Here is a 21,626-nt window from a genome sequence, read left to right as displayed (position 1 = left end):
GCCCAAAGTTTTGTATATTTGAAAAATAGTTCTTTAGATTATAACCAGGTTTGCCCTCCTTTTTTTTCACTAGCATATAAAGAACTAGGTTCTATTACAGCATTTTTCTTTTTTCAAATAAATTTTGTTTGGGTTGTTTTTCTTCTGTCCCTTCTCTCACAACCCACTCCCAGAAGCCTTCTTTTTCCTTTCATAAGTGAAAGTGCTTTTGCCCTCCTCCCCAAACTTCCTCAACATCTCTTGCTCCCTGCTCCTGGACTCCCATCTAGTTACAGCTGGGTAAAATTCCATAGTGTACATATGCTGAGTTTTGTTATCCATTTTCTGTTGATGGACATCTAGGCCGGTTCCATTTCCTTGCTAAAAAGTATGGAACGCTTCACAAATTTGAGTGTCATCCTTGCAGAAGGGCCATGCTAATCTTCTGTGCATTGTTATGATTTTCATATATGTGCTGCCAATGTGAACATAGCCATTGTGTTTCTATAAGAGCAGAACGCTTTATATGTACAGTAAAAACACCTCAATGTATAACATAGAGTATTTTCAAATCTGAGCTGAGGCATTTTAGGCAATGTTTATTGGTATTACATATGCACAATGGAATATTCATGAATTACTTCCAACCCTGAAGACCTGAGTTTGATTCCTAGAACCCATATGGAGAGAATGGACCCCCTTTTACCCTGAGTTCCACATATACACCATGTGTTTACCCACACACATTCACACAAATAAATGTAATAAAAAGAATTAAGTTGACTATTTGAAAAAATAAACATACAGCTATTTTTTTGGATAAGCCAAATTTTTCAATTAAGTTACAATGAAGTTTAAGTACCCTGAATAGTACATAGCACTTAATTTCATGTCCCGTGTGGCTGTAGAAGACATATTTTGGAAGTTTATTTTCTTGTAATGGGCAAATACTAAATAAAAATAGCCACATTGTAAGGCACTGTTCACACGGCATAGTGAACACAGTGTGGACAGAAGTATCCTATGTGTTTAGTGCAGGGGCACAACAAGGTAAACCACAACCACCCTTTGTCAGCTAGGCAGGAACTTTTGGAATGCATGTGCAGCAGTACTATCTTTGGATATCCAGTCCCCAAATAATGACATGGGAACTTATTTATTAATAGTGAAAGTTTGGCCTTTAGCTTAGGCTTGTTCAACTAGCTCTTATAACTTAAATTAACCCATTTATATTAATCTACATTCTGCTATATGGCATTACCTCTCCTCCATCTTGTGCCTCCTGTTTCCTTTTCATGTCTGGCTCTTGACTCTGCCTTTCTTCTTCCCAGAGTCCTCTCTGTCCCTGGAAGTTCCACCTAACCTCTCCCTGCCTAGCTATTGGCTATTCAGCTCTTTAGTAAACCAATCACAGTGACACATCTTCACACAGTGTAAAGAAATATTCTGAAACATGGATGAATGTATTATTATACATGGCTTAAATTTGCCTCTCAAGAGGACTGCAAAGATGGCTCAGTGATTAAGAGTACTGGCTACTCTGTCAGAAGGCCTGGATTCAATTCTTAGCACCCACATGGCAGCTCATAACCACCTGTAAATCCAATTCCAGAGGATCCAACACCCTCTTCTAACCTCCATGAGTACCAGGTACTCATATGGTACATAGACATATGTTGAAAAAAAAGACTCATGCACTTAAAATAATAATAATGGCAAACTAAAAAAAAAAAATGATGATTTGAATGAGAATGGTCCCCAATAGGCTCATATGCGTGAATACCTGGTCCGCAGTTGGTAGAACTGTTTGGGAAGGATTAGGTGTAGCTTTGTTGGAAGAGGTGTGTCATTGAGGACTGACTTTGAAGTTTCAAAGCCCAGACCATTCCTAATTGGCACTTTGCCTTGCACTTGTGGATAAAGGTTTAAACTCTCAGCTACTGCTCAGTGCCATGCCTGCCAGCCATGCTCCCCATGATAATGGTCATGAACTGTGAACTTCTGAAACTGTAACCCCCAGTAAACACATTGTTTTATAAGTTGTCCCAGCAATTGAAAAGTAACTAAGGTATCATTCTATCACAGATGCATACATAATAAAACAAATATTGAAGAAAATTGTCTGAAACACAGAAATGATGTAGAATCTTTGTCTTTAGCCTAAGCCACCCCTATGAGACTTCAGCACTATGGAGTCATAGTTCCAAATGTCTCCCCCGGATAAATAATCACTGATGACCTCAATCCAGACTCATTCATCTTGTGGGACTTTGACATGAGCTTTTTGCCAGTAGCCTCCTGCTTTCTTTCTTCTCAAGATAACTATTGCTACTCAACTTGCTTCACGACCTTTCTCATTTTGACTTCTTCCAACTCATAGTCATAACATTTCCTTCAGTATTTAAAGATACAGTTTCACACTTCCATCCCTGTACTCCAATTTCATGACTGGCCCTGTCTCAACTACACATGGTGTGATACAGCTGAGATATTTAGTCCCTCACACCTATGTCTTGTTTAGAACATTCTTCCCTCATGAGCAGTATATCTATTTTGGATTATGGATTCAGTGCCATTCTATAGAGTGTGATATTGCCTGCATTTTCAAAATGTCAGTGTCCAAAGAAAACTGACAATGGGGAAATGGGTTTTGCTCTTTTAGAAAATAACTTAATGAGTAAGTGATTGCACGCATCTGACACAAAATTAGGCATATAACACAAATTCAACACTCACAAAACACCTTTTTAACATATTTGCTGTAACAATCTATGATTTAAAAAAATACCAAGTACTTAGTTGCACCACTTCCATTACATTTGCTTTGGTAGAGTAATCTAATTATATTTTTTTTTGTATCTTGTTATTATGTATTTTATCTGCCCTAATCAGACAGATTAACATCATGTCCCAAGTAAAAGTGTGCAACATATCTCCAGAAACCCAGGAGGTCTAAAGGAGAGCTAGGGTTACAGATACTGTGTAGCTACCATGCATTGTTCATGGCTGCATCGATCATGTAACTAACCAAACCTGAGTACCATTTCTTACTTCTTTTTTTTTTGGTTTTTCGAGACAGGGTTTCTCTGTGCAGCTTTGCGCCTTTCCTGGGACTCACTTGGTAGCCCAGGCTGGCCTTGAACTCACAGAGATCCGCCTGGCTCTGCCTCCCAAGTGCTGGGATTAAAGGCGTGCGCCACCACCGCCCGGTCATTTCTTACTTCTTAATCCCACCCTATATTTGGAAATACTTTGATCCATTTTAGCCACACCTTTCCCGAATTCCTCATACAATTTCACTATGGATGGTTGGCTTACCTGAAGGAGCTCTTCCTCACCAGCAACACAGTTTACTTCACTGACTGGTTCTATGCCTACAGCATTCGAACACGGACTAATAAAGCCATCACCAAGTCAACGGCATAAAATTATCTCATCATTTTCTTCCACCCTGAAATCAAAATACTCCTGTTCATCTTTTTCATGTGTTCTACATTCATGAGCGGGCATTTTTCAGTCCTGTTTTCACGAACTGATCCTGCAGCCTTCGCTCCCTTCTTCTTCAAAGCTGACATCAGTTGAACACTTGTAAAGAAGGTATCGAAACACAGGTGATAGGGATAGTGACCTTTCTGCAAAAGATCATCAGCAAAGCTCATTATTAGATTCCCACCTAGCCCAAGGTCCAGCTCCTCATCTGTTTCCGCAGCTGAGTCTTCTTGGTAGGGCTCAAACCAAACTAGATAGCCTTGTGTGTTTGGACCACACCAAATTTTTTTTTTTTTTTTTTTTTTTTTTTTTTTTTTTTTTTTTTTTGGTTTTTCGAGACAGGGTTTCTCTGTGTAGCTTTGCGCCTCTCCTGGAACTCACTTGGTAGTCCAGGCTGGCCTCGAACTCACAGAGATCCGCCTGGCTCTGCCTCCCGAGTGCTGGGATTAAAGGCATGCGCCACCACCGCCGCCCGGCGTACCACACCAAATTTTATAGCCAATTCTAAGAGGCTTTCCATTCAGAAATTCGTCACTATCAAAGCATTCACACATTGACCTGCCAAAACAATAGTATTCTTCTAGGGGGGCGTACAGGAGGAAATTCTTATTCATTTGCTTTATTAGAGGCCTCAATTTTGAAAACTTATCTTTTTGATCTAGGTGGCTATTATCAGCCAAATGCAGGTATGAGAAAATCAATTCAAATCTGTCCCTTTTAATTGCATTTCTAACCAGGGTCTGATCAGCATCAGAGATTTCCCAATACATTCCCCTCCTGGGATGCCTTGCGAGTCCACTCCAGAGCAGGACACCAAACACATACCGCATTTCCTGCACTGTGACTTCCAAGCTGACATTTCTCTGAGAAGCATAATTATTGGTTTCATTGACAATCAAGTTAAACGTTTCATCATCAAAAAATAATTTAAAGAGCTCTACTGGGTTCAACTTCTCACTCTTGAGATTCCAAAGTCCAGAATCCAGTGCTGACCAGCTTGGAAAGTTGGGCTTAATGTCTCTTTTAGTCCAATTCTTCTCGGGGACAGTGGACACCTTTAGCTTCTTTCTCTGAGGCTGTACCTCAGGCTCATTGTCTTCCTCTGCCTCTGAGTCATCAGAAAATGCAGGCCCTAAAGCAGCTCACTCACTCGAGATTTGTCTTTTTCCCTCCCTTTCCGAGTGATGTCTCCAGCTGCATACTGCAAGGATGCGATGTGCATCCTGGCCCAGGAGTCTCGGGGTGGGTGGCAGTTCCTGAGAGTGTTCAACCTTGAGACTGTCTTTTCCGTAGGGAAAGTAGTACAACCAGGAATGTGGGGCGCACAAGCCTGAGAAAGAAAATAAAACAAAAGAACCCAAATCTCTTTCTCCACACATGACAAAGACAAAGTAGAATCGTTTTTCTGGGCGGATCTACTTTCTATTCCTTGTTTCCCAGGGAAGACTTGCTACACTTGGCATTCTGACCTCTCCCCACCTTTCACTCACTCCTGTGCCATAACTAACTGCTGAATCTGAGAAGCTGGCCCACTGAGCAGAGTATGCCCCTACCCCTCCCCCCTCCCCCACTCCCTCTGCCCCCTCGGTCCTGTAGGAGCAGGATGCAGACCTTCCAAGTTGCTTTGGGCACCTATTGTGCTGGTAGGCCTCTACAGGAGGCACTCTTCTACCATTAAGGGCCTGGTTAGCTCTGCCTCCAACCTCCTTATCCGGGCTAGCTTCTCGTAGCAGTAACTTGAGATTTCTAGAACCATTGGTCCCACTCCTGTGTCCCTGTTTTCTCTTTACTTGGACACGATCTTATGTCAATTCACTATTTACCAGGTCTCCTCACAACTCTTGGGATTTCTGAGCAAGGAAGGACTTAGCATCCCTTAGCTTTATATTCATCTTGGTAGATAAATTTCTCTGAGGAGAAACAAACAGAAACTCAGATTCACTGCACTTGAACGAATTTGTGTGGGATCTACAGGAAGCAAGCTAAACTGAAGATGAAAAGTATTATTTGACACAAGTAACATTACTCCTTCTGTTGTCTGAGTGGGCCACAGTGCTTGGTGAAAGTCAAAGGACACTTTGTGGAGTCCCTTCCTTTCCCCTTTCTGTGGGTTCTGGAGACTGAACTCAGGCCATCAGGCTTGTGTGGTGTACTCCTCACCTGCTACGGAGTCAGCTGCCATTTTATTTGCTATTGTATGACTTGGGAGAGGAAGTTCATGAGCCTCTGGGCAACCAGTGGCAGTCAGAAGACAACTTTGGGAGTTGGTTCTCTCCTTCCATCATGGGACCCTGAGATGAAACTCGGTCAGACCTGCACGGCAAGTACTCTTACCTACTCAGCCAGCTTGCTGGCTTTTTGTGTTAAGATTTTTATTTGACTTTTTAATTACATGTATATGTGTGTGTAATGTACATGTGAGCTCAGGTGCCCAAGGAGGCCAGGTGTGTCAGATCCCCTGGAGTTGGAGTTACAAGGACTTGTGAGCCACCCAGAGTGGGTGCTGGGAGCCAGACTTCCATCCTTTGAAAGAGCAGCAAGAACTCTTAACCACTGAATCATCTCTCTAGCCCCTTATTGCTCCTTTTTTTTTGAGACAGTCTCACTCTGTAGTCCAGGCTGGCCTGGAACTTACACGAAGCCTAGGCATTTTCCTGCCCAAGCCTCGTAAGTCCTGGGATTGTAGGCACGAGCAACCACACCCGGCTCGGTACATTCCTTTTGAGATGATGTTATGATTCTGTCATGACATTAAAGCCTTTCAGTGATGTACTCTAAACCCCAAGAGCCATGGTGCACTAAGGCCGATGTGGTGAGGTCAGGATCCAGGGGTGGGAAACGGGGAAGGGTGAGGTAAGGGAGAAAGGCAGGACGTAGGACTGGAAGAGGAATGTGGGGCTGCCAGAGGCTTCAACTCTGGAATCATATTAGGACTGATACATCAGACTAGCAACCTCCAAGTGTCTGTTACAGGAAACAAGAAAGCATTTTTATTCTTACAGGCACTGTGACTCAATGGTTTCAGGCATTTGATGCTGCATATACCCACAAGCAAAAGGGCAGATTCCCACACTCCAGGTGTAACTCTATGCTAAGTTAGTGGTGTCACATCTGTCCTGTAGTGGAACTCAGCTCAGTCCTCACTGGCTTAATTAAAAATTTCACTCCTTTTTCTTTTAGTTTCAAGATACTTCTATTTTAGGGGCTAAGGTAGGGCTTAGTGGTGGAGTGCACCCCAAGGCCCTGGGTTTACAACACAGCACAAGAAGGAGAAGGAGAAGAAGAGGAGGAGGAGGGGAGGGATGAGAGAGGGAAGAGAGAAAGAGTAGGGGTGGGGAGAGAGAGAGAGAGTTCTATATTAGCTCAGAATTAGCTTCTTGTTTCCCTAAAATGGACAGACGTTAGCATGGAGACTCTCCACACCCTGCCCCATGTGTGGTTAATTATCCCACCTTTCCTTCCGCTTCCCCACCTGCTCCCCCAAGTTGTTGAGAAGGTAATGGCTTCACTGGAAACCCACCATCTGCCTGGGATCGGATCTTCCCTTTCAGCTTTAGGGGTATCTACGTTACACTACGTTGCTCCCAACTAACACTTAGGAAGCACCTAATCCCATAAATCATTTCTCCTTATCAGACTTCCTTTTGATCCTTTTCTTGTTCAGGCCTCCTGATGGAGGTTGAAAATGCCCTGCTTGTCTACCCTAAGTTCCTCCCAGCTCTGACAGCTCCTTCTCCACTGTCAGGGCAGTTCCACTGTCATCTAAATTCTGTCTCTTGATTTCTACATTTACACTTCCATAAAAATAGAAAGGAAGGGTGATCAAGCCGGACAGAATAATGAGGAGATGCTGGAGGTAACTGTGCTGCCTTGAGCTTTTGCAGCTGTTCCATACTGACAGGACAGCCTTGCCCAGGCAGCTTATGATCACAGACGGGAGGCACCTGGGCTGCATTGTTCCAGGGCTGCAGACTTTGACTCCCTGCCTTTTCAGCTCCCATCCAATGTCTTCTTATGTCTGCAGGATCTGAACCACTCAGGACACAGACACTTACCTGTTGGGTATTCTTGAGTTCTTCCCACCTTGTACCATTTCTTCAGAAGTGTCCTGATCTAAAGTAACAAAATCGTTAGTTGCAATTTTTCTGCTAAAACAATACATTAACTAACAATTATTCCACAAATTATAATTAAATAATAATCATCCTATAAATTCAGAAAGAAATAAAAGAAAATAATCTCTAGGGTAATGAATAATTATTTACAATTAAAAGCGACCAAAAATATCAACACACATCTTAGGAGTGAACTTTTGCAGTCCTAGAAAATGTAGCACAGGGCCTGGGTGTGGTGGGGTACACCTTTAATTCTGGTGCTTGGGAAGCAGTGGACGGCAGATATCTGTGAGTCTGAGGACACTAGTCTACATAGTGAGTTCCAGGCCAGTCAAGGCTATGTAGTCAGACTGTATTTCAAAACAAACAAACAAACAAACAAATGAACAAAGAAATCCAAAAGAATATCCCCATCCAAAAAGAAGAAAACGTAGCATAGTCTGGGAAGATAAGAAGAAAGGCCAACTAGGGTACCAGAGCAGCTAGAGAGAGGTCCCAACAGGGCACAGCACATTTAAGGAAAATTAAACATGGAGAGTAGTGTTCCCAGTAAGGTGAAAGGGATCAGGCAGGGGCACTCACGGGGCTTCTTTGAAGTATGAAAGGATATCTGAAAGTACCAAGCTATGTGGAACCAGGATGGGAATGAAAAGGGTGCAGAGAAGTCACTGAGGTGGTGAGTGTATAGGCACACAGGGAGACTTAACAGTCAGGGCCATCAACAGGAGATGACATGACTGGGAAGGCTGTGAAACAGCAAGGGCTATGACAGGTCTGCAGGCAGAAGCCAGGAGGGAGGGCAAGAACCCACAGCATGTGTGGGCCCCCAATGGCCAAGGAGGTTGGGGTCAATGATGGGAAAGGAAAAGCACAAATGGAGCCAGCCGGAGCCCCTGTCCTGACTTATTACACCCATGGCCTCCTGCTGAGCTGAGTTCCCACAGAGCCTCCTCTGAGCCAGATGGGACCACTCCTCGGAGGCAAAGGCCTGGGCTGTTTCTTCCCCAGTTTTCACCAGCATCTAATAGAAAAAGAAAAAAGTGGATGAAGAGCTACAGATGGTGAGGTGGTTTGAATAGGAATGGCCCCCACAGGCTCACAGATTTGAATGCTGGTTCATCAGGGAGTGGCATTTCTTGAGAGGGATTAGGAGATGTGGCCTTGTTGGAGTAGGTGTGGCCTTGTTGGAAGAAGTGTGTCACTGGGGGTGGGCTTTAGGGCTTCAAAGGCCCTCATCAGTTCTAGTATGTCTCTCTTCCTGCTGCCTGCAGATCCAGATGTAGAACTTTCAACTCTTTCTCTAGTACCATGTCTGTCTGTATGCTGACGTGCTCCCTCCATGATAACCTCTGAAACTGCAAGCTAGCCCCAATGAAATGCTTTCTTTTATAAGAGTTGCCATGGCCATGGCGTCTCTTCACAGCAATAAAACAGTAACTAAGACAGAAGTTGGTACTAGAGAGTAAGGCATTGCTGTGACAGCTCTGACCATGCTACTTGGTAGAACGTGTTCTTTGGTACCTTGGATTAAGAAAGCAGTTGAATGCTTTAAGTGGGGCTTAATGGGACATTCTAGTAGGATCATGGGAGACAGTCATGATGAGAGCAATTTATATTATGATGGCCTAGCTCAAGAGGTTCCAAGAGGAGAGGATCTTAGTAAATGGCCTAGAGACAGTTCTTTTGATATCTTGGTGAATAATGTGGCTGCTTTCTGCCCTTGTCCAAAAAATCTGCCTGAGGCTAAATTGAAGAGTTTTGGATTAAAGGCATTGGCAGAGAGATTTCAAGTCAGGCTAGTACTGACTCTAATGTGTGGTGATTATAGTGATTATAGATATATTAGTGATTACAGATTTCATTATAGATCTTATGCAGATCTGTAACGAAAAGGAGAAAACTGAGCAAGGAAAAACACAGAATGTATAATTTGAGGAGAAAAGGAGCACTAGGAAGTATAATGGAGCTAAGTCCAGTACTCAAGGAGCTGAACAAGTTTAAAGAAAAACCTAATCTTAAATGGAATAAAGGGAGTGGTGGCCTCAGGGTAAAAGCCCATCCAACTAAGCTTCCAACTTGTGAAAAGGAATTAAAGAAAAGCTTAGGCAGTGAGAAGAACCATGACAGCAGAAAGCTGGTGAAGATGTATTTGAACAAACAGGCCAAGTCCCAGCTCCAGCAAGCAGAACAACTTGCCAGCTTTGGGCATGTGGTTCTGGCTTTAGAGTCAAGGCTACAAGAAGGGGTTTGGGGAGTCTCCCTCTCTGGCTAAGGAAAGCTGCAGAGGCTAGACATGTGTCAGGGGTATCCCTGCACAGAGGCCCAGAGGAGCCACTGTGTGAAGTTGTGAAGATGAGGCCTGGATTTCATTGGAGACCCCAACATGTTGGAGATGCCAGAGCTGTGGGATACCTGCCGAGGAGAGCTACAGACTGGGTGTGGAAATAGCCTGAGAGAGAAATGTGTTGCAGTCAACAGAGCTGAAAGAAGTTGGAGATCTGAAGAGCACTTTGACATCAGACATGGAGATGCAGAATTTGGCGCTTACCCTGTTGGTTTTCAGCCTTACTTTAGCCCAGTATTTCCTCACTATACCCTCTTTGTTCCCTTTTGGAATGGTAATGTATATTCTGTGCCATTGTATGTTGGAAGTGTGCGATCTACTTTTTTATTTTTATTTTCCAGGGGTTACAGTTAAGAGATTACCTGGAGTCTCAGAAGAGACTTTGAACTTTGGATTTGTGTGTGTGTGTGTGTGTGTGTGCGCGCACTTTGAGACAAAATTTCTCTCTGTATCTCTGGCTGTCCTGGGAATTGCTCTGTAGACCAGACTGGCCTCAAACTCAGAGATCCTTCCCTCTCTGCCTCCAGAGTGCTGGGATTAAAGGTGTGCACCACCACCACCACCACCAGGCTGAATTTTGTATTTTTAAATAGTGTTGAGACTGTTATAGACTATGAGGACTTTTGAAGTTGAACTGAATGCATTTTTTTTTTTTTTTTACATTATGATATAGCTAGAAGCCTTTGGGGGCCAACGAGTAGACTAAAGAGAATGGTTTGACTAAGAATGACCCCCATAGAATCACAAATTTGCATGCTTGGTCATCAGGGAGTGGCACTATTTGAGAGGAGTTAGGAAATATAGCCTCATTGGAGTAGGCGTGGCCTTGTTGGAGGAAGTGTCACTGGGGGTGGGCTGTAGGGTCTCAAAAGCCAAGGCAGTCCCAGGGTCTCTCTCTTCCTGCTGCCTGTAGATCTGGATGTGGAACTCTCAACTACATGCTGCATGCTGCTATGCTCCTTGCCATGATGACAATGGACTAAATCTCTGAAACTGTAAGCAAGTCCCAGTAAAATGCTTTCTTTTATAAGAGTTACAGTGGTCATAGTGTCTCTTTACAGCAATAGAACACTGACTAACAGATTCTGGTCTCTATATCTAGTGGCTGTTCTGTTCTCTGACCCCAGATAAGTTTATTAGGGTGCACAATATTTTGAGGAACATAATATCACCATATACTTATGTTCAGCACCTGCGCATTCCATTGCCATTCAGGGCTGAGCAAACACTGGGCATCTGACAATATGTAGGACAGCCCACACAGCAGTACAGCGCTGTCTCACATGGTGCAGGGCTTAGGAGTGCCCTGCCAGATCTACCCTGCACCAATACACATCTACTGCACCTGTGCATAAGATGTCTGAGATGGTTATGGAATAATACTAAAAACAAATAAATAAAATAACGTAAGAATGCTTCCGAGAAGAAAGCTTACACAGAATAAAGACACTGTCACAAACATGGACTTGACTTAACTTTGTTGAAGAGCACATCAAAGACATAACAAGGAGTTTTGAAGCTCCTTTGAATAGACTTGGATCTCTGTAAAAGTAGAGACCTTGCAAAATTTTCATTAATAAAAATTACTTAAAATATTTCAGAGCTATCTAATTTCAAAAATGTATATGCTATAGTAATTATTTTGGGGGTTGCTTATGGTTCATCTTTATTTGATACTGTCACCAAAAGTCTACCATGCAGCTTTTTATTAATCTCTCAACATTTTCTTTTATGTTCTGATCTATAGTCTTTTCCCATTTCCAGGAAAGGATACACTATCCAGTCTTTCACAGACTGGATATAGGCTCTGATAAGGAGGTCTAGTACATTTCAAGACTGGATGATTCCTGTTTACATCACCACTACCCCATTCCAAAGTGCACACAGACTTATTTTGATACAAAAAATTACTTCTCTGAAGATTATGATATAATCATATAATTTCTCTTGTCCCCTTCCTCTCTCTAAACCCTCTCATATACCCTTTCTTTCTCTCTTTCAAATTCATGGCCTATTTTCTCATTAATTGCTGTTACATGCACACACACACACACACACACACACACACACACACACACACATACACACACACACACACACACACACACACACACACACACACACACATTATTAATATTTTCTCATTGTCCTGGAGGCTGGAAGTCTAAAATCAAGGTATCAGCAAGTGCCAGCGGGTCATGTTCTCTTGGAAAGCCCTAGGGGAGGTTCTTCCTTGACTCTTTTCTTGGCTTCTGGATGTTACCAGTAATCCTTGTGTTTCTCTACTTGAAGAAGTGCCACATTATCTCAGCCTCTGTCATCGAAGGCATCTCCCTGTGTATTTCTGCCTTCACTGGCCTTAGCCTAAGGACATTAGTTATCGGGTTTAGGCCCACTCAACATAGAATGACCTCCCCTTAACTTCATTACATCTTCAAAGAGCTCATTTTCAAATCAGGCCATCTTCATAGGTACCTACAATTAGGACTTAACATACCTTCTGCGGGGACAAAAATTCAACTCACATGTTAGCTTTGCTTCAGCTAAATTTTTGTCTGTTTGGTCTTTTATAATTTGATTCAATATTAATTTTCTCTCGTGTGCACATACATCTCTGCCCTCCGACTTTCCTGGACTCTTCATATTATTTCTTCATAATTTATGATCATTGGTTTACACTGGTGCAAACATCTAATTACTTTGATGTTTTCTCAGGTATAATCACACTGAAGCCTGTATCCACATTATATTATTATTTTTATTATTATTATATTATATTACATTTACAGCAATTGGGTTTATATTTAAAGTATGTATAAGTAGGTTGTCTTTTTCAGACAGGTAAAGTAGTTGATAAGAACATGAGGTAGTAGGTCTAAGGTGATTAACAAGAAGTCACAGAAAAGCAGAGAAGACAGTACCGTAAAGACGGTGCCTTCAGAGACAAATGGAACAAAAGACTTACATGGGAAAGACGCAGCCCACCCTATGTGTCTCTGTCTCCATTTATGCCTCTTTCTCTCTATCTCTGAGACGGTATGACTATACAAACCATGCTGGCCTAGAACTTGCAGTAACCCTCCTGCCTCTGCAGCGACCTCTCCTTCCTCCCAAGTGCAGAAATTATAGATGTGTGACACCAAGTCTGGCTGAATAGAGTCTTATACCATCCTCTTTATTTCTACACCTTGAGATCTGAATGTGCCTCCAAAACATGGTACAAAATAAGGCCGAAGCCATCAGCAATAGGCTCTTGGATGACAAACACATGGTATGTGATTAGTTTGTGACAAAGTGAACGTCAAGGAACTGTACCACCCTAAAGGTTTTCAGGCTGAGGAGAGCGGGCCAAGAGAAGGACAACAAACAGGTCAAGGGGAGGAAAACTCACCAGTAAGCTCCCATAAACCTGGACAGCTGCTCACCTGGAGCCTAGGTGAGGTAGACCGGGGCACTGCTGCATTGCCTTTGGATCTTCCTTCTTGGGGATAGCCTACTCTCTGAGGAGCAAATCCTACAAAGAGAGGAGACAAGAGTCCTACATGAGACACTACTGCCTTGGGAAGTTCCCTTTGTTTGGACCCAGTCTCCTAAACCTCCTGTTTTAAAACATCTAAACTAAGATACAGATTTTATGAACTGAGATGAAAGTCACTCACATACACAATACAAATTAAAATCATAGGTAATAGAGAAAGGAGGAAGAAGCTGCTGGTACATGCTGTATTTGGGTAACATAGCTTATTATGGTTAATCCTCACACAAGACCTGTTCTCTTAGTATAAAACAGACATGATAGACAAAGGCCAAAGGTCGGGAGCCTTACATTTTAGAAGTACCTCTGAATCTGATGGCCTTGGGCAAATCGTTTAAGCTGAATTTTGGTTTTCCTAAGTATTAATTGAAGGTGTTGAGTAAGAAGATGTTAGAATGCTGAGCTGCTTCAGCAGCTAAGGGCTTGCCACCAAGCCTTGGGGCCTGAGTTTGATCCTCAGGATCTACATGGTGGAAGGACAGACTTGGTCCCCACAACCTGTCCTTTGACCTACCCACACTTGCTATGGCATATGCACAAACACCTCCCCCCACTACACATGCAAGATAATTAAGATGTTACAATTCTAACAGTTTGCAATTTTGTATAATTTTTAAAACTTGCTTTGCTATGAGAATTGCCAAAACCACAGAACTTGCTGTTGGTCAAAGACATAAACTTGTATTTACAGAAAGAGTTAGTAATGGATATTTAATGAACAGCATGGTAACTAACATGAATAAGAAATTGTATGCTTGAGTAGCCTATATTATTATTAATATATCAAGATAATGTCTCATTATGTTGCCCGGGCTGCTCTTGAAGTCCTGGGCTCTAGTTGGCCTTGGTGGAATATACCCATAAATCCAGCATTTGGGAGGTGGAGGCAGAAGAGAAAGAGTTCAAGGTCATTCATGACTACAGAGTGAATTTGAGGCTGGCATGGGCTACATGAGACCCTGCCTTACCCCACTCCCCCAAACACACAAAAGTGGGGATATAGCTCAGTCGGCAGAATTCTTGTCTAACATCTATAAAGCCCTAGGTTGGATTCCCAGCACAGTAGAAAACAGACAAAAAGGAGGGGTCAGGGAGATGTCTCAGTGGGTAAAGGTGCTTGCTGCTAAACGTGTGGACCTGAAGAGATTCCCAGACTCACATAATGGAAGGAGAAAATTGAATCCCACAGTTGTCTTCTGATCTTCAGACTCAGGCCATGGCTCCTGTGAGCACACAAATACACACATATATGGGGCGCACGTCTTTAATCCCAGCCCTTGGGAGGCAGAGGCAGGGGGATCTCTAGTTCAAGTCCATCCTGGTCTACATAGTGAGTTCCAAGGCAGCCACAGCTACATATTGAGACCCAGACTCAAAAACAAAACAAAACAAAACAAAACAAAGAAAACCCAAAACATCCCCCAACCAAAATGCACACTATACATTGATGTAGACATTTATTAAACATATCAGTGATTTGCTTTAAAAAAAAAAAACAAAACAAGAAAGAAATAAACTTGGGCTCAAGCAATCTTGCCTTAGCTGGAACTATGGGCATGTGTCACTATGATTAATTTCATACTCAAAATTTGTTAAGTAGATCTAAGATATTTTCGGTTTTAGATTTATTTGTGTGTGTGTGTGTGTGTGTGTGTGTGTGTGTGTGTGTGTGTGTGTGTGTGTGTGTGTGTGTGTTTATACACATGCATTCAGGCATGCATACTCAGGTCAGAGGACAACTTGCAAAAGTTGGTTCTTTCCTTCCATTATGTGGGTACTGGGGATCCAACTTAGGTTGTCAGGCTGAGGGGCATGCATGTTTACCTGAGCCATCTCTCAGCCCTTAAATACTTTAAACACACACACACACACACACACACACACACACACACACGGTGGGGGGCATGATATGATACTAAATTACTTTGTATCCAAAACCAAGAAAGAAGTCCTTGAGCTTAGAGACAATCAGTTCTCTTCTAAGAAAACCATGTATCTATCAGTGACCTCTTTCCAGTGTCCTCAGCAAACTCACCCTCCAGCACTCACCATTCACTTCTGGGGGGAGCTTTGGAGGTTCACATGCCAGAGGAGGGACCCCAGGCTGGAGGAACTGGAGGCTCTGAAATTCCAAAGAGGCACCTTGATATTCGGTCACCACTAGGTGCATGTCCTGTTCCTGAACATAGAAAGTGGCCTGGAGACAAAAGACTGACCTTGAAAAAGTATCCTGGGGGGAGCCAGAGACTCTCTCAAGGGAACACAGAACAAGCTCCATTTGCTCCTCCAGCAAGAAGAACTGAGACACATTCATTCAGCAAATTACACAGCAAACTCACTCAGACAGGCCCTCCTCAGTATCTGGGGACTCAGCAATCAAGGCAGGCAAGGCAGACAAAGGACCTGTCCCCAGAAACACACAATGAGCTATAGGCAAAAACGTAATGAGGACTAGGGTCTGTACACTATCTCAGAATATCTTCCACAAACTACAACATAACTACAAAGGGGGAAAACGATAATTCTCTAGAGAAGACATCTTGACGAGCACTCCCTTAACCTTGTGAGGAAAGGGCAAAATCATCCCTACGTGCCTGCGAAGAGTGACAGGAGAAGGCACTGCCCTCTGTGGAAGATATGGAGCAAAGTGGACAATGAGGTGATCACATTCAGATTGTAAAAGCATTTCCTTGATCTTCATAAATATATACTGAAGTACTTGGAGGTAAAGGGACATATTTACAATTAATTGACAGTTGGTTAAGGGTCTGCATAAATGTGCATGCAAAAATAATGAATTTGACTTGTAGGAAAATGGATGGGGTAGGTGGGGCATATCATGGAACTAGCGTTAGCAACAGCTTCCACTGTGTGAACAGGATACAAGCGCTCTAGGCTGTTTTTGTGGTCCCTCTGTAGTTAATTCAGAATAAAAGGTTAAGCACTAGCAAAACCACATTCCTCACCCCATTTCTCTCACACTAGCACTTTAGTTCATTACTTTCCCGCGTGCTGTCCTGAGTCTCCACGTTCCGAGGCTAGATTCTCCAGCAATGCCGCTGCCTCGGCCCCACTCTGCAGACCATACATCTGTACCCAGGCTTGGAGTTCTTTGGGCAGGATGGTCAGGAACTGCTCCAGCACCGGCAGCTCCAGGATCTGCTCCTTGCTGTGAGTCTCTGGCCTCAGCCACTGAGGGCAAAGTTCCCGAAGCTGGGCCAGAGCTTCCCGGGGCCCAGGGGCCTCCTGGTAACAGAACTGTCGGAATCTCAGGCGGTGAAGTTCCTGAGTATGAGTCCTGCCCGCCTGTGAGTTGCCTGGCTGCTCCCAGGTGGGATCCTCCACCTTCACTGTCACAAGGCTGTCTTCATTGTCAGCAGGGGAAGTCGACGAAGCTTCACACACGTCCGCCTCAGAAGGTGCCGCAAAGCTCATTTGGCTGAAGTCTGTGCTTCAGAAATGTACTGCTCAACGAACCTCTACAATCTAAAAATTGAACAGATAATTAAAGCCAAAAGTTTCAAAACCCTATGAAACATACTTTTATTTTTGTCTCCACTATGCTGTGCACATAGGGTTCCATGCACCAAAATCATATCCTGAACACTAAAGGAGTTGAGCCCAGAGGTAAGGGATATACCATGAGGAGAGAAAGGCTAACAATAAGAATGACTGCCCAGTCATGGTGGTGCATGCCTGAAATCCTAGCATGCAGGAGTAGAAGCTAGTGTGCTCTATTTAGCAAGTTCAAGGTCAGCCTGGGCTAAATATAGAGACTCCTCTCAGTGAAACTGAAAACAGCAAGACCTCCCAAACTAATAAACAGTAAGAATGTTTGAATGTATTACTCTTTTTTTTTTTTTTTTTTTTTTTTTTTTTTTTTTTTTGGTTTTTCGAGACAGGGTTTCTCTGTGTAGCTTTGCGCCTTTCCTGGAACTTGCTTTGGAGACCAGGCTGGCCTCGAACTCACAGAGATCCGCCTGGCTCTGCCTCCCGAGTGCTGGGATTAAAGGCGTGCGCCACCACCGCCCGGCAAGAATGTATTACTCTTAAGCTGGAGAGGAGGGATAAGTTGACACACGGAGAAACCAGAGAGCTGTGTTGGCAGAAACACAGTACCGTTTGAAGGTCATTTATCGATATGCATTGCACATTTCACTTTATTTGCAGATATGGTAATGTTCTTCCAAAGTTTCTGATCACCAAATGCCTTCTGGAGTGAGACCTTGCCAGGCATGCCTCCCATAATTCTTTCTCACATCTGTGCTGGCCTACAGCTTGAGTATGATGACACAGTAAAAGGAAGTGTCCCTCTAGCTCCTGAGACACTGCCCTAAGACAACCACACTGTGAGGAAACCCAAGCTAGTCATGTAGAGGTCACTTGGAGGCAGGGCTCCTAAGCTAAAGCCTACCTGGGCCTAGCGCCTAGATAGTTTATTGGCCAGCATAGCGACATGAGTAACTCCAAGCAGGACCAGCAGTAGAACTGGGCAGTCAACCCACAGAACCCCAAGAAACTGTTTTCATTCTTAGGGTTTGATTATTTTTTGACTAGAACAACAGACAGCTGACACAGCAGTTTCTTCAGTTCCCTCATCTCACTTTCTCCTTTGGTGACCTCAATTTCAGCATACCTCTTTCAAGGCCATGTGTATCCTTTATTGGCTCCAACTTGCCTTGACTCCAGACCCGCATCTTCCCGTGCTAGCAGGACGCCTCCAGCTTCCCGCCTGTCCTGCACCAACATTTCATCACATATCGAAAGGAAAACAGAGTCCCCTCACAGTGGTGTTCATTACGTATTTCTCCGTTTCTATCGACGTCAGCACTTCCCATGTGTTTAGGCTTAACACCAGGTCCCATATAATCATCGAGTTAGCTAATTATTTCTACAAAATGCTTCCTACAGCTATCCTTTCCTTCTGTTGCTTTAGTTACCATTTTCATCCACTATTACAATCATTTTGTTTCTTACTTCTGACCTCCCATCATTGGATTAATATTTCCTAAAGCACACTTTTGATCGTACTTCAACATGACTCCGGTGTTAGTGTGAAATACGTTTGTTATTTACTGCTTTCTTGCACACAACTCCTAAAATTCTTTGGGTGGGATAAGCTGTAAGTTAACCTGACGACCACTGAACAATTATTTAATTAATCATGCCTATATAATAAAGTCTCCATCTAAAACCAAACGGGTGGGATTTGTGGAGCTTCCAGACAGTTGGAGGTTGACCCCTCCACTGTAGATGTAACCAACCATCTTATTAAATAAGAAACACAGAGCCGATTCAGAGAAGAAAGCCAAGAGGTCAGAACTAAGAGCCTTACCCTTCCTGCTTCAGCCAAGAGAGCTCTCTGAAAGGGACCTACTTCCTGTGTGTATGTCTTTATATAGTCTTTCTGTTCTGCCTTCTCACTGGTTGTAAACCCAAACACATGACTGCCTCGTCATTGCCTGTCTGTAGAGACTTCCAGGTCTTCTATGGTTGGTATTGAGATTAAAGGGGTGTGTCTCCAATGCTGGCTGTATCCTTGAACACACAGAGATCTACCTAGCTCTGTCTACCAAGTGCTGGGATTAAAGGCGTGCGCCACCACCGCCATGCTCTTGCTATGGCTCTAATAGCTCTGACCCCTGGGCAACTTTATTTATTAACATACAATTGAAATCACATTTCAGTACAAATAAAATACCACCATACTCCATAGAGGGCATGGAAGCACCACACCCCTTAATCATATCCTAGGCAACACACGGGCATTTTCTGCTTCATCTGTATCCTTTGCAATATACTTTATAACACATCAGTAAGAACGGTTCCTGAGTTCTGTGAGAGCTCTGGGAGGGGTAGTAAAAACCCTGGTTTCCAGCCAGTGGGTCAGAAGCGTAGGTAAAATAAACTAGAGCTTACAACTGATGTTGAAAATGGGAACCAGTATTATGTCTTGTATACCTGAGCTTCTACATATAGGATCCATCTGTCTGCATTGAATTAGGGGACATCAATTGCTTGTTTGCTGGTGGGGACAAATCTCTATGACCTTTTGAGGTCAGAGGAGCGTTTCACACTGTTGTAGTGTGAGAGAGGAGTGAAAAATTGTTTCTTCCTGCAGACGGCCATTAAACACGGGGGTGGGATGGGGTGGGTAGGAGAGAGAGACTCCGCCTCCACCACCACCACCACCACCACCACCACCACCACCACCACCACCACCACCACCACCACCACCACCGAGTTTCAAACACTTTTCCTTGAACTAACTTCGAACTCCCAGAATCTGATTTTACCTGCGTCCTACTTTTAGTTTACCACCAATTATATTAAGCTCCCAATTCTTTTCCACTTGTAAAGTTAATCCTGGAATAAAAGAAGTTAGTTCCCACCTACAAGAAAACCATGGTCTTCCCAGTTCCTCATTCACCACACCCTGACATTTTCCCTCCCCGCTTTGAAGTGGGCCATCCTTCCAAGGTGAATTCTCACTGGCATGCGACCTACTCTGTACGTGCATCATCTTCCGAGGTCACCCTCAAACCTAATGTAGGGACGGGGAAAACTAAGCCACACAGGGGGCAGCGCGCCGGTAGGTGTATGCACTCTGTTCTCCAGCTTCTATTACAGCCATCCCTGGCCCTCGCAGTCCTCTGCAGAGACTCTTCAAACGCAGCACGTACCTGGTACCCAACAAAGACTGATGGACTTCTTGACGAATGTAATAGATGTGCCTGAGGTGCATTAGCCAGGGCTCTAGCGTGCCCAATCTACGCCAAGACATGTAAGCCAGCGCCTAGCGCCCAGCCGTTAAGTGTGTCTATTTGCTGCTCAAAGGTTTAGGGAAGGTGTGCAACGAGGATGTGCCGAGCTCATGAAAGGCTGCTCTGGGAGCCAGGAGGCCAGAGCGCCACAGCCTGGCGGTGCCTGCTGCTAGTGGGAGGCGGCGACGGTGCAGTTCAGCGGGTAGGGGTTCCACGGGATGAGGGACAGGGGGCACTTCCTGCAGATGGAGCGGGGCACCGAGGGGGCGCTTCCTGTAGACGGAGCTGGAGACCCAGAGGCAACTTCCGGCTGCCGCTGTGCGCCTCTGGAGCGCGGTCCCAGTCTCTGGTGCTCCGGTGGCGCCAGCCTCTCCTGGTGGTTCCAAATCGCCCAATCACGCGTACATTTACATAAATCATTTCAACCCCAAACCTGTGGGATGTGCCCGTGGGAGAACTCTTGCTTGACGTACTTACTGGGTTCAGTCCCCAGCACCCAAGAGAACAAGAGTTTCTTCCCCAGATTGGCATCCAGAGACAGCCACCAGTCGGCCTTTACCAGGCCCTGTGCGGGGAGCAGGATGAGTGAACAGGCACAAAGCCGCAAGGCGAGTAAATAAACAGAGTTTATATGGGTGACAAAAACCCAGGTAACATTAATTCAAGAATTATCCATATTCACATTTATTTCCTGCGTGGGTGTTCGAATTGCGGGTCGTGTGGAGGTCAGAGGACAACCTGGAGTCGGGGTTCTTCTTTTGTTATGTAGGTCCTAGGGATTGAACTCGGGTTGTCAGATACTCGCGGACCCATTTCCACAGCCTCCCTATGTTTTATAAATTTTCAGGACACCCCTTGAAACGTGTTGTTCACAGCAATATTAGCGTTTGAAGCACTTATGGAAATCACAATATAATTTTGCATTTTAGTTTTTTTTTTTCTAGGACTGTGGAATTTTTCCATAGCAGCCTCTTAAAAAATACTGTTTTGTATGCCTTCTCGTGAGCGTGCACATGTGGGTGTGGAGGCCAGATGCCCTGTAACTCTTCACCTTATTTTTCAGACAAGGTCTCTCACTGAATCTGGAGCTCCCTGATGCAGCTTCATAGGCTGGCCAGCAAGCTCCAGAAATCTCCACACCCCAGAGGGATTATAGCTGTGCACTACCATCTCTACCTTTCTACATGGGTTCTGGGAATCTGAACTCAGGTTCAAATGCTTGTGTGGCAGACATTTTACCAACTGAGCCTCTCCCAGCCCCATAAGCTTAGTTTATAGACATCACAACAACGGTATTCCACTGTATCAGCTACAATATATACTTACTATATCCTTACTAATGTAGGCTCAGGTTATATTCTTTATAAGTAATGCTATAGGAAACACCATTCAAGAATCTT

At 44.0% G+C, this 21,626-nt stretch overlaps 1 protein-coding gene and 1 non-coding gene across 2 annotated transcripts; both read right to left on the bottom strand.

The window, feature by feature from the left end:
* Positions 1–118: 118 nt before the first annotated feature.
* On the bottom strand, positions 119–20,567 carry Pgbd1 (piggyBac transposable element derived 1). Its single transcript, XM_052729772.1, is given in 6 exon segments — positions 119–4,603; positions 4,606–4,798; positions 15,519–15,659; positions 16,472–16,948; positions 18,099–18,199; positions 20,146–20,567. Coding segments are annotated over 4 exon segments (1,449 nt in total). The 5' UTR covers positions 16,898–16,948; positions 18,099–18,199; positions 20,146–20,567; the 3' UTR covers positions 119–3,914.
* LOC128104812 (U6 spliceosomal RNA) lies at positions 364–468 on the bottom strand. The gene has a single exon (XR_008216115.1). It is a non-coding gene; the product is annotated as a U6 spliceosomal RNA (small nuclear RNA).
* Positions 20,568–21,626: the final 1,059 nt, after the last annotated feature.

This window comes from Peromyscus californicus, unplaced genomic scaffold (genome assembly GCF_007827085.1).
Source record: "Peromyscus californicus insignis strain IS unplaced genomic scaffold, ASM782708v3 Scaffold_8__1_contigs__length_139910024, whole genome shotgun sequence".
In the NCBI taxonomy this organism is placed as follows: Eukaryota; Metazoa; Chordata; class Mammalia; order Rodentia; family Cricetidae; genus Peromyscus; species Peromyscus californicus.
The sequence above is the reverse complement of the archived record's forward strand: the minus strand, read 5'-3'. Positions and strand labels throughout refer to the sequence as shown.